The sequence below is a fragment of the Armigeres subalbatus genome, chromosome 1 (genome assembly GCF_024139115.2).
Source record: "Armigeres subalbatus isolate Guangzhou_Male chromosome 1, GZ_Asu_2, whole genome shotgun sequence".
Lineage (NCBI taxonomy): Eukaryota > Metazoa > Arthropoda > Insecta > Diptera > Culicidae > Armigeres > Armigeres subalbatus.
The window spans coordinates 25,273,049-25,286,703 of record NC_085139.1 but is presented as its reverse complement, the minus strand read 5'-3'; the positions used below and the strand labels follow the sequence as shown (position 1 = coordinate 25,286,703).

The 13,655-nt window shown below is 41.0% G+C and overlaps 1 protein-coding gene across 2 annotated transcripts in view; it reads left to right on the top strand.

The window, feature by feature from the left end:
• The window catches only part of LOC134222877 (dynein axonemal heavy chain 10), a 332,935-nt gene that overhangs the window by 47,542 nt on the left and 271,738 nt on the right, over positions 1-13,655 (top strand). For both annotated transcript variants that reach the window (XM_062702027.1, XM_062702022.1), the window contains 4 exons: positions 4,907-5,105; positions 5,176-5,262; positions 6,217-6,377; positions 6,590-6,734. In XM_062702027.1, the coding sequence (XP_062558011.1) occupies positions 4,907-5,105; positions 5,176-5,262; positions 6,217-6,377; positions 6,590-6,734 (592 nt within the window). The remainder of the gene's footprint in view (positions 1-4,906; positions 5,106-5,175; positions 5,263-6,216; positions 6,378-6,589; positions 6,735-13,655) is intronic.

Below are 13,655 nucleotides of genomic sequence, written 5' to 3'. Positions count from 1 at the left end.
ACCAACTAGGTTGAGTGATTGGAAAGTGAATAATTGATAAAGAATAGAGAATAATGAATAAAGAATAAAGAATAAAAAAAATTAAAAAAATAAAGAACAAAGAATAAAGAATAAAGAATAAAACATAAAGATTAAAGAATAATGAATAAAGAATAAAGAATAAAGAATAAAGAATAATGAATAAAGAATAAAAATTAAAGAATAAATGATAAAGAATAAAGAATAAAGAATAAAAAATAAAGAATAAAGTATAACAATAAAAAATAAAATTTGCACAGAAAGGAAGAAAGGAGGAAAGAAGGAGACGGAAGAAGAGAGAAAGAAGACGGAAGAAGAGAGAAAGAAGGCGGAAGAAGGTAGAAGGAAAAAGATGAAAGATTGAAGAAAGAACATAGAAGAAAGAAGAAGGAAAAAGTAAGATAAAGATGAAAGAAGGAATAATGATGAAGCAAGAAGAAACAAGGAAGGTGGAAAGATAAAGATAATGAGGTATCCAAAGTTAGTGTGTTATCCAAAGGTATCCAAAGTGTTATGCTGAATCAGAATCCGGTAAACGGTTGCGAAGCATATACGATTGTCTAAACAGACGATCTGAGAGACGCAGGTCTCGTCGATAATGAAATAAATGATTATGGTCATTCGTATCTGACACCTTAAAGAAGACAAAAGTCTATTTGGTCGGGGTTCAGTCAAACCACACCAAGCGCCAACGAAAAATTACCGATTTTTCTGCTCAAACTTTCGTTTAGCAGATTTAATTGATCGCAAATCGCATCGAATATCCCTCAACCCCATAACAGAGGATAACCATTTCATTCTCGCTCCACAAATCACGGTTTATAAGTTCTCTGCCGGTAATCTTCATACCTACATTTCGGGTCGATAAGTTGGACATTTCAGATAAAAGAATGAAGAAGGAAGAAAGAAGAAGGAACAAGAATGAAGAAAACAGAAAAAAAAAGATAAAAGAAAGACGAAGGCAAAAGGGAAAAAGGAAGGAAAATGAAGGAAGAAGAAAACAGGACAAAAGAAGAAAGTTAAAGAAACAAGGTACAAGAAAGAAGGAAGAAAAAGAAAATGAAAGGATTGAAAAAGGTAAAAGGTCGAAAAAGGAAGAAAGAAGAAGAAAGGAAGTAGAATGAAGAAATAATAGAGAAAAAGGAATAAGGAAAAAGGAAGAAGGTAGAGGAAAGAAGACATAAAGGATGAAAAATCAAAGATGAAAGAAGGAAGAAAGAAGAAGAAAAATTAAGGAAAAGGAAGAAGGAAGAAATAATAAAGCAAAAGAAAAAAATGAAGAAGGGAGAAGAAGAGCAAAGAAAAATGAAGGATGAAGAAACCAGAAAAAAGAAGTAGGAAGAAAAAAGAAGCAACAAGGAAAGCAGAAGAAGGAAGAAGAGAATAGGAATAAGGAAGGAGACATTAAGAAGGAAGAATCATAAGGGATGAACTAAGAAGAAAGAAGATAGAGCGAGGAAGGAAGTAAAAACAGGAAGATGGAACTAGGAAGGATTGAAGAAGAAAGAAGAATAAAGGAAGAAAAAAATTGAATAAAAAAGAAAGAAAAAAGAGAGAGAAGGAAGTAGGGGAAAAGAAGAAAGAATAAAAAAGTAAAAAGAAGAAGAAGAAGGGAGAAGAAAAAAGAATAAAAAAATAGAAAGCAATCTAGCAAGAATCAAAAACCAAATAAAAGAATCAAGAACAATTAAGTCTTGTTCCCTTCTATTTTAACTCAAAATTTTATGAGCTGTATAGACAAAAAAATAAGAAGTCCGTATAAAAATTGGAAGGCAATAAAAAGTCACAAGAAGATTGCGGATCATTTTAGTTTGGGCCCCTTTTAACGTCAAATGTGAATTCTTCCACTAATATTGGTTTTTCACGATTTTTCAGCCTTTCGAGTTTCAGCCTTTTGTTATTTCAGCCTTATGTGAGTTTCAGCCTTTCGTGTTCAGCCTTATGAGTTTTCAGCCTTATGTGATTCAGCCTTTCGTGGAAGACCCATCACGACGGGTTCGATACTTTATGTTTGAATCGTCATAACTCAGAACCTGTTATTCTTTGGGCAACGTCGGTTTCAAGAAGTGAAGACGGTAGAGTGGTATCAGAACGGGCTATCACTCCGCGGACCTGAGTTCGATTCTCATGTTAACCGATTTTTTTTATTTATATAGCATAAAATAGAACATGTAAATTTAAAACAACAGATGATAAGTGATGTAAAGATAAAATGAAATGTAAATTTCTATCGTTTATCATGCTCCAATTATGTGCATGATATTTGACGTAAATGTACATGATTCGTTCGAACAGTGTACGTGTCATGATATCAATGTCGTCGGCGAAACCAAATAACTGGACGGACTTCGTGAAAATCGTACCACTCGTGTCCATCCCTGCCCTTCGTATTACTCCCTCCAAAGCGATGTTGAATAGCAGACACGAAAGACCATCACCTTGCCGTAACCCTCTACGCGTTTCGAAGGGACTCGATAATGCCCCTGAAACTCAAACTACGCACATCACCCGATCCATCGTCGCCTTGATCAACCGTATCAGTTTATCCGGAAATCCGTTTTCGTGCATTAGCTGTCATAGCTGGTCCCGATCGATTGTATCATATGCGGCTTTGATGTCGATAAATAAATAATATGTGGGCACGTTGTATTCGCGGCATTTCTGCAATACCTGACGTATGGCGAACACCTGGTCTGTGGTAGAGCGTTCACCAATAAATCCCGCCTGGTACTGCCCCACGAACTCTCTTGCAATTGGTGTTAGTCGGCGGCATAAAATTTGGGAGAGTACCTTGTAGGCGGCGTTCAGCAATGTGATTGCGCGGTAGTTGCTACAATCCAGCTTATCGCCCTTTTTGTAGATGGGACACACGACACCTTCCATCCACTCCTGCGGCAGAACCTTATCCTCTCAAACCTTGGTAATTACCCAGTGCAGCGCTCTAGCCAGTGCCTCACCACCGTGTTTAAACAGCTCTCCTGGTAGTTGGTCAACTCCAGGGGCTTTGTTTTTTTTCAGCCGGCCGATCTCCTCCTGGATTTCCTGGAGATTCGGAGCCGGAAGTCGCATGGCCTGCGCGTGTGCTCCTAGGTTCATTACCATACCGCCACCGTTGTCTGCCATATCGCCATTCAGGTGCTCTTCGTACACGAAGTACCAACAGTAGCAGAACTTAGCATTTGCCATGCCAACGAAATCTCAATTGAAGAAAAAAAAATGCTGTCAAATAAGAAAACTTATCGATGTCAGACATGTTAACATCATTGTGGATCAGGTTCTTATACTTTACCTAGTATGTGTTCTAATCCGATCTGGAAGTTTTACTTTTTTAGATTAAGGATCGTTCTTTAATGGTTCAGGTGAATGCAGCTGAGTCTATGCGGGCTCGAATCCATCTCTCCATGCGAGTGCTATTGCACCTCAACACCCCCCGTATTAGAGAATAATCATCGACCACGCTGCAGCTAACAATTCACTCATAAATTAATTTTCAAATCGCGATTCCCGACAAACTGGTTTGAAGGACCACTTTGCACACAAATAACTTGAACGAATATTATTGGATAAACGTGCTTAAACTAGATAACTCTTCGTTAATCGAAAGTTTGTATTTACTTGTATCCAAAACAGAATGACGCTAGTTATATAACGCGCATCACCTGAAATCACAATTACTAAACATGGTTTTTTTTTTTTTTTTTATTCATATATTTATTTGGTAGGCACTCTGTGTTCTTGACCGCTACTGTGCCGAGATCTACTATGGTATTCTGCTGTACAGAATCCACACAGAATCTATTTTTAGATATCCATTATTCGTTATTGTTGTCGTTCGCCAGTTCATCTTGTCGTGAGTCCATTGTGTCCGTTTGTCCATGTCGTCTATCCAATGATCGTTGCATTGTTTGGTTGCCATTTAATCCGGGTAACGTTGGAGGAATGCCTCCGAGAAGAACAAGTTGTCAGTCGTCATCAGGCAGCCGCGACGGTAAGGCGCGTTCCCCAAAACGCCATCGTATGGGCTGCGGATCCGGCGACTGACGAGGGTTTGGTGGAGGGGCTGGGAATCGAACCCATGACCATTCGCTTATAAGGCGAACGTGTAGCCAACTACGCTACGGGACCCCCCTAACTAAACATGGTTAGAAGAGTCAATCGCTTTACTAGTAAAAATCATATTCTCCATATTATTTGGTGGATGTCAATTTGATGGAAACAATTTATTATCTCGTGAAAAAATAGACAAGTATTCCTGATGAAATTGCGGCCGAATAATGAACGCATTCTGTTCGAACAGATTTACCCTAGATGAACAACACAACATCCTTTTCCGCAATTACCCTACATGTGAACGACATTCCAAAACAGGCGAAAGGGATGGTTTTATTTGACAGAAAGCTAAAAAACATCTCTAGCTGCATACATGTTCCTTATAGGTTACTGCAACTCATATGCGACCAGATTCAGTCACAATAAAGTTGCAGACTTATGCTGGGATATCTTCTTCTTCTTCTTATTGGCATTACATCCCCACACTGGGACAGGGCCGCCTCGTAGCTTAGTGTTCATTAAGCACTTCCACAGTTATTAACTGCGAGGTTTCTAAGCCAAGTTACCATTTTTGCATTCGTATATCATGAGGCTAACACGATGATACTTTCATGCCCAGGGAAGTCGAGACAATTTCCAATTCGAAAATTGCCTAGACCGGCACCGGGAATCGAACCCAGCCACCCTCAGCATGGTCTTTGCTTTGTAGCCGCGCCTCTTACCGCTCGGGATATAACCGACTAAATTATGGCATTACACCGAAAATTTATAAAGAACAGAACTTATAAATACTGCATTACACAATAATTATTGTCCATTTTGGTCACTCCATTTGCAGGCATTCGCCCAGCTACATCTTCCGCACGGCGTCCAACTGTGCCGAAATGCTGCGCGCCTGGAAGCGTTCCTACATGGAAACGCGTGCCCTGATCGAGAAAACCGGCATCGGTTCCCGCTGGGAATTTGACCGAAACGTGCTGTTCCGGAACGTTGATCACATGACTCGAATCAGCCAGGACACGGCCAACATTGCCAAGGTACTGATTGTTTGTTCCGTCGTCGTTAGGAATTATGTACTAACGTTGGTTTTTATTTTCCGGTTCGCAGGTCTTCATCGAGTTCGAAAATATGTTTGACCACAATCTGAAGACGATGATCAGCGCACCGGAGGAGGTGGATAACATATTGACAAAGGTATGAAATTCGTGGTGGAATAATTTGGAATACGTATTCAATGACTAGTTAACGTAATCCGAAAACGGCTTTATGTTAATTTGAGCTGGGGAACGAAATACCAAAACAAATTGGATCCAACCAGAAGGAGAAACTTTTTCTGAATTACCTCATTTGACCGCGAATTGATTTCAAGTGGTAGGGCATAGGGAGGCAAGCCGGTGAAACTGGATATGTAATCCAGCTCACAGCCAACAGAACCTGTTGTCTCGAGCTCATGCGGCAAAGGAAAATTACCATACCATTTCAATTTCTAGCTTGCACGGTAGTTATACAATGCTGGAAATAAAGTTGCCCCTCTTGTTGCAAACAGGAGGCTTAAGCGCTTGTGGTAATGAATCCTTTCGTAGGGCCCAAAGCAGCAACGGAAAAGTTTTACCACTTTTCTGGTTTCGTTTTCGACAATCGGATGGAAAATGATTGCAAATTGTTTCGATGATTGCTTATTCAACAAGCTGGCCATAGCATTTCGATTAGTGGTTGCTGGCTTAAATATTTTCGTTCTCTGAGCCAACAGGTCCAATAGTTACGCGTTTTTGTTCCTTGGGATGTATATTAAGTTATTCTGCAAACCACTAAAATACTTTAAAAGAAGACCATAGAATTCCATCCAAAATTATACTATTTTTCCTAACTCCACTAATTTTCGATAAAAGATGGAACAGATCAGATTTTGTAGCCAATACAACCGTCCCAACTAATTTAGGTCAACACTGCTTTCCATGTTCTATCATATCCCATAATCGTCCGATCCTGTTCCGCTGTCAAAGCTAAAAACACTCCCCGTAATAGCCTGCCCGCCTACCGGCCTACCAGAGCCGCTCGTCAACGCAAAACGGCTAATGCATAATCAATCAGCACTGATGGGTGTCATTTTTTCTTTCTCTCATCCTCGTTGACGCCGGTCGGAACTAGGTTTATCGTCTCATCAATCACATCATTTCGGTGGACTACGACATCTTCGTGCCGAGCAACCTGGCCAATTGGGAGGCCACCCTCGAGTACTTCTACAAGGGCGTCGAGCAGGTGGAGCACGAGGCACGGATCGCACTGGACCATTGCATCGCGTCTCTCAGGTAAGTGACAGATTTCGGTTGCCCGGAAAGCCCCAAAGTGGGACCGAAATGAAAACATAAATCAAACCGATAAAACTCGGAATGTGGGGGGCTGGCCGAAAAGCGATTTCCTCGTGGGACAAACACGGGACATGAGATCGGCATTTCTATATACGTAAGCCGGCATATACACGGCAGTGATTCTTCTCATGCTCTGCCCTTCTCGGCAACAGGTCGGCCAACTTGGGCCTCGAGTTGATCAAGAGCCTGGACAAGATGGAGACCCGGCCGTCGTTGGCGCACCATTTGTCATCCAAGTACGAAAACATTATGAAACAATTCCTCGCGGAAGTCGGCATGGTTGAACACGAGTTTATGGTACGTAAATTTTGCGGATTGGGTGTTCTGTCTTGGGTGGGGATCCCAGATTGGGTGAGGCTGGTGGTGGAATAACCGAGGAAAAATTTGTAAATTTATTGTCATCTTTATGGCGAAATGTCGGCTTCGAAAGATTGGAGCTGGCAAGTTTTGTTTTGTTTCTTCCACCTGTCGAAAGAAGACGTTCACTCAGGTGAAAACAATTTATTTCCGGCGACTGAAGTTGACTACCGAGTGTGCGGGCAACAGAGTAATGTGTTTCCTGTTTTGTCGTTTCGGATGTCATTTCAGGATGTTTATAGATGTTGGATTGTGGCTTTTGTTTATGTGGCATAAAAATTTGTATGAGTTGCCGTACTAACTTTTATCAAATGCGAGAAAAAGAAGCGTAGGATTTTCGTAGAATAACAGACGGATGATCCGATGTTATGTACGGTCATTCCATTTTACGCAAAGATTAGGTAAACCGTATCTCAGCAGATACAGAAAAAAAAACTTCTGGCAGAGATTGTGCATAAAAAATATAAAGAACGGCTTTACATTCCACAGTTATAAATTGAAAGTTTTTTTTTGTGCATTGCTTTGAAAAAATATGTGATTCCAACTTCCTATTGTTAACATCTCGTGGATAGAGGGCGGGCTCTTCTCCCCATCTATTGGGTCAATCTGGGAAACGAGGGCTAGATTATAATATTGAATGTACGAACTTTCTTCTGGAAGGAGATTCTCTATTCATCCCGTGGATTCGCATAAGTGTCTTTGCTTATGGAACCACTCCACCCATTTTGGCCCTTCATACAGGAGTTTGGTGAAATACAAACAGTAGTATAATCATGATCAAATCGTTTTCCAGATATGGCCATTGCTATCGGCAGGTGCCTTGCTACAATAGATGGTAGTATCATCATCATCATCATCATTCTTTGAAAAAATATGTGATTTGGAATAATTATAAAAATTGAAAATCAATTTAGTGAATGCTGAATCGGATAGATAACGATAGTGCACTGCATGGTTGACTAAGGAAGTTGGATCCCACTCACAAACTGTATAATGAATGGCGCTGTTTGATTTTCTGATAGCTGTCATATATTATTTAACATTCTTGTCCCAATTGCATTTGGATTCCCATTTGGGATGTTATGGCAATTCAATTGCCAACCACGCAGTCTACGGAGAGCGGCAAATCGTCTTCCACCTGATCTATCCATCTTGCTCGCTGCGCACCTCATCTTTTCGTGCCCGTCGGATCGTTGTTAAGAACCATTTTCACCGGATTACTGTCCAACATTCTGGCTACATGCTGGGTCCAACACAGTCTTCCGATGTTTGCGGTGTAAACGACGGATGATTCTCCCAATAGCTGTTGCAACTCGCCTCCTCCACGTACCGGCCGCCATCTGCATCCCACCACAGATGATACGCAGCACTTTCCTTTCGAAAGCTCCAAAAACGTTGGTCCTCCACGAGTATCGTTCAGGTTTTGTGTCCGTGTCATCTCTGAATTTCCCTGCTCTGGCGTGAATCGCACATCTGTCCCATCTTTGCTGGGTTTCCCATTCATATGGGACAAATATGCGATTCACGGCAGTGCTGGTATCGTTATTGGAGGTCACCAGTGAACCCAAGTACACGAATTCTTCAACCACCTCGATTTTGTCACCACCGATACAAACTCGTGGTGGAGCCTCTTCCTATCATGTCCGATCAGCATTGTTTCCGTCTTCAGTCTGATGAACGGTTCAACTTCTCATAGAACTTTCGTGTGTTATTAGCGCGGTACAGTTGCTCCGTCTCTTCACGGTCTCGATCTTCCTGCTGGCACTTTTTCCTCCGGAAAATCGAGTTTTGTCTGTTCCGCGCCCGTTTATATTGTACTTCGTTCGCCCTCGTGCGGTGTTGCAGCAATCTTGTTCATGCTGCATTCTTCTCTTCCACTAACTGCTCACATTCGCCGTCACAGTAGTCTATAGATATGTATTTTATTGAAGCACTGACCTGGAGAGTTCGAACTAAAAAATTGTGTATTGTTTTTGTGTGTATTGAGTTGCACATATGTTCTAAGTTGCCCAAAGAATCCGCGGAATACAGGCTTTTGTATCTACAAGCGCAACAGGTTGTCTTCGGAAGATTTTTCAAATTGGATCAGACGTAAAGGGAATACAATTTAAAGCTCTATGAAGGCTACACAGCAAAAAAAATATTAATATGCCGCGACGTAACTTCACGAGATGTACCTAATATTTCTATGTAAAACTAGATTTAACGTATTTTTACGTCAAATTGATCCATTTATACATCGCGCAACGTGAAATCTGATTGGTGAAAATGTTTCTATGTCTGCGCTAAACTAGCGTAATATTACTTGTTTAATTACAAAATATTACATTAGAGGTGATATATTGTGCAAAATATATGTAATATTACGTAACCGAATCAGAACTGTCAGTCAATCAAACGATAAGTTCTCATTTTGAATTGTTGGTATTTCGGTCGCGAAAATGTTAATTCGGAAAAGATTTCCTAGTGGATTATTGTTTACGGATACTCGATCGAAGATTTCAGCGAGGCATCAGAATCCCTTCCGGTTCAAAAGGAATACATCAGGTAAGTTATGTCCGATGCACGGAAGCTCCTACAATTTTATGATTTGTTATTTTCAAGCTGTGATTCCATTTTCGTTCCAGGACAATGATCCGGCGGAAATCCAACCACAGTGTTGGAAATGGACTGTTTACGGGTAAACAGACCCAATGAGGCAGAGGAAACGAAGACAAAACCATCGGATTGCCAATGCCAATCAGCAACAAACGGGTAACAAAGCAGGAAATAATTTGAATTGATCTTAAATCAATGTGCTAGGTATTTCTAGGGTACTTATTCAAAAGGACGTATGTGATTTTGTAAACAAAGATTCAAACGAGCACCACTAACAGGTAGCCGAAGGCCTGCCTTACCTTTCTGTGGTGATGGTTTGCGTGGGAGTGCTATCGGATTGGACAAATCGACATTTCAATCTTTGTTTACAAAATCACATACGTCCTTTTGAATAAGTACCCGAGATTTGTTTATTTTTCAATTGTTTTTATTTATTTTCTGATCAATGTTTTCTGATCAATGATCAATTCCAAGTGAAGTGCTCCGCCGGACCCGCATATGAGAAGCAGGTGAAATTCCGGTCAGTTTCCGGTCAATTAAAACACGTACGCACTAAAAATGTAGAATCTAAAATTAATAATTTTAAATTTAAATTTAAATGGAAATTCATTATTTTTTAATAAAAACCAAAAAAATCAGAAATTTAAAAATGTAAAAATTTAAATATTTAAAAACTTAAAAAAATTAAAAATTTTAAACTTTAAATAAAATAAGTAAAAGGCATATCAAGCGAAAGGTTTTACTTTCTGTTCCTTAGAACAGCTGTGAAAACCACAATGAAATTTGTTATTATCCTTAAAATTGATTAATCCATAATAGGAACGCATGCACTAGTTGTGGCACTATTCTTATTTGGCAAATCCCTTTGTTTTCTTATGGGACTGACCAAATTGGGACCACTAGTGCGACAACTGGTACAAAGGACGTAAAAAAATAAGCAAAATCAATTTTTACAATTATGGTTTGCTTGTTTTGGAGGAAATCAAAGGTGTTATCCTATCAAATGAATATGCTTTATCGATAAAAACTTGGTTTGCGGTGATTTGATTGGTTAATTGGCATATAAAGCACTAGTGCGACAACTGGTGAAATAGCCACAACTGGTACATCTAGCCAATCAAAATTTAAAAATTTAAAAACTTAGAGATTGAAAAATTTAAAAATTTAAAAATTCAAAAATTTAAAAATTTAAAAATTTAAAAATTTAAAAATTTAAAAATTTAAAAATTTAAAAATTTGAAAAATTAAAAATTTAAAAAAAATCAAAATTTTAAAATTTTGAAATGAATTCCTTCTGAAGTTCCTCCAGAAATTCCTACGGAAGTTCTTCCAGGAAGTCCGTTGGAAGTTCCTCCAGGAAATCCTCCGGAAATTCCTCCAGGAATTCTTTCGGGAGTTCCTCCAGAAATTCCTTCGGAAGTTCCTCCACGAATTCCTTCGAGAGTTCCTTCAGAAATTCATTCGGAAGTTCCTCCAGGAATTCCTTCGGAAGTTCCTCCAGGAATTCCTTCGGAAGTTCCTCCAGGAATTCTTTCGGAAGTTCCTCCAGGAATTCATTCGGAAGTGTCTCCAGGAATTCCTTCGGAAGTTCCCCGAGGAATTCCTCGGAAGTTCCTCCAGGAATTCCTTCGGAAGTACCTCCGGAAATTCCTTCGGAAGTACCTCCGGAAATTCCTTCGAAAGTTCCTTCAGGAATTCCTTCGAAAGTTCCTCCAGGAATTCCTTCAAAAGTTCCTCAAGGAATTCCTTCGGAAGTTCCTCAAGGAATTCCTTCGGAAGTATCTCCAGGAATTCCTTCAGAAGATGCTCCAGGAATACCTCCGGAAGTTCCTCCAGGAATTCCCCCGAAAGTTCCTCTATCAATTCCTCCGAAAGTTTCTCCAGTTATTTCTCCGAAAGTTCTTCTGAGAATCCCTCCGGAAGTTCCTCCAGGAATTCATTCGGAAAATCCTTCAGAAATTCTTTCGGAAGTTTCTCCAGGAATTCCTTTGGAAGTTCCTTCAGGAATTTCTTCGGAAGTTCCTTTAGGAATCCCTTCGGAAGTACCTACAGTAATTTCTTTGGAAGTTGCTCCAGGAATATCTCCGAAAGTTTCCCCAGTCATTTCTCCGGAAGTTCTTCTTAGAATCCCTCCGGAAGTTCCTCCAGCAATTCCTTCAGCAGTTCCTCCACGAATTCCTCCGGAAGTTCCTCCAGGATTTTTTTCCGGAAGTTCTTCAGGAATACCTTCGGAAGTTTCTCCAGGAATTTCTTCTGAAGTTCCTTCACCATTTCCTTCGGAAGTTCCTCCAGCAGTTCTTCAGGAAGTTTCTCCAGGAATTCCTTCAAAAGTGTGTACAGGAAATCTTTCGGAAGTTCATCCAGGAAATCTTTCGGAAGTTCCTCCAGGAATCCCTTCGGAAGTTCCTCCAGGAATTCCTTCGAAAGTTCCTCCAGGAATTCCTTCGGAAGTTGCTCCAGGAATACTTCCGAAAGTTCCTCCAGGAATTCCCCCCAAAGGTCCTCGAGCAATTCCTCCGAAAGTTTCTTCAGTTATTTCTCCGGATGTTCTTCTGAGAATCCCTCAGGAAGTTCCTCCTGCAATTTCTCCAGCAGTTCCACCAGGAATTCCTCCAGAACTTCCTCCAGGATTTCCTTCGGAAGATCCTCCAGGAATACCTTTGAAAGTTTCTCCAGGAATTCCTTCAGAAGTTCCTTCACTTATTCCTTCGGAAGTTTCTCCAGAAATTCCTTCAAAAGTTCCTCCACAAATTCCTTCGGAAGTTCTTCCAGGAATTCCTTCGGAAGTTCTTCCAGGAATTCCTTCGGAAGTTCCTTCAGGAATTCCTTCGGAGGTTCCTCCAGGAATTCCTTCGGAAGTTCCTCCAGGAATTCCTTCGGAAGTTCCTCCAGGAATTCCTTCGGAAGTTTCTCCAGAAATTCCTTTGGAAGTTCCTCCAGGAATTCCTTCGGAAGTTCTTCCAGGAATTCTTTCGGAAGTTCTTCCAGGAATTCCTTCGGAAGTTCCTCCAGAAATTCCTTCGGAAGTTCCTCCAGGAATTCCTTCGGAAGTTCCTCCAGGAATTCCTTCGGAAATTCCTCCAGGAATTCCTTCGGAAATTCCTCCAGGAATTCCTTCGGAAGTTCCTCCAGGAATTCCTTCGGAAGTTTCTCCAGAAATTCCTTTGGAAGTTCCTCCAGGAATTCCTTCGGAAGTTCTTCCAGGAATTCTTTCGGAAGTTCTTCCAGGAATTCCTTCGGAAGTTCCTCCAGGAATTCCTTCGGAAGTTCCTCCAGGAATTCCTTCGGAAGTTCCTCCAGGAATTCCTTCGGAAGTTCTTCCAGGAATTCCTTCGGAAGTTCCTCCAGGAATTCCTTCGGAAGTTCCTCCAGGAATTCCTTCGGAAGTTCCTCCAGGAATTCCTTCGGAAGTTTCTCCAGAAATTCCTTTGGAAGTTCCTCCAGGAATTCCTTCGGAAGTTCTTCCAGGAATTCTTTCGGAAGTTCTTCCAGGAATTCCTTCGGAAGTTCCTCCAGGAATTCCTTCGGAAGTTCCTCCAGGAATTCCTTCGGAAGTTCTTCCAGGAATTTCTTCCAGGAATTCCTTCGGAAGTTCCTCCAGGAATTCCTTCGGAAGTTCCTCCAGGAATTCCTTCGGAAGTTCCTCCAGGAATTCCTTCGGAAGTTCCTCCAGGAATTCCTTCGGAAGTTCCTCCAGGAATTCCTTCGGAAGTTCCTCCAGGAATTCCTTCGGAAGTTCCTCCAGGAATTCCTTCGGAAGTTCCTCCAGGAATTCCTTCGGAAGTTCCTCCAGGAATTCCTTCGGAAGTTTCTCCAGAAATTCCTTTGGAAGTTCCTCCAGGAATTCTTTGGAAGTTCCTCCAGGAATTCCTTCGGAAGTTCTTCCAGGAATTCCTTCGGAAGTTCCTCCAGGAATTCCTTCGGAAGTTCCTCCAGGAATTCCTTCGGAAGTTCCTCCAGGAATTCCTTCGGAAGTTCCTCCAGGAATTCCTTCGGAAGTTCCTCCAGGAATTCCTTCGGAAGTTCCTCCAGGAATTCCTTCGGAAGTTCCTCCAAGAACTCCTTCGCAAGTTCCTCCAGGAATTCCTTCGGAAGTTCCTCCAGGAATTCCTTCGGAAGTTCCTCCAGGAATTCCTTCGGAAGTTTCTCCAGAAAATACTTCGGAAGTTGCTCCAGGAAATCCTTCTGAAGATCCTCCAGGAATTCAGAGAAATTTTCGAGGATAACTTCCAGATAAAATCCTGGCCTGCAGCAACCCATGGG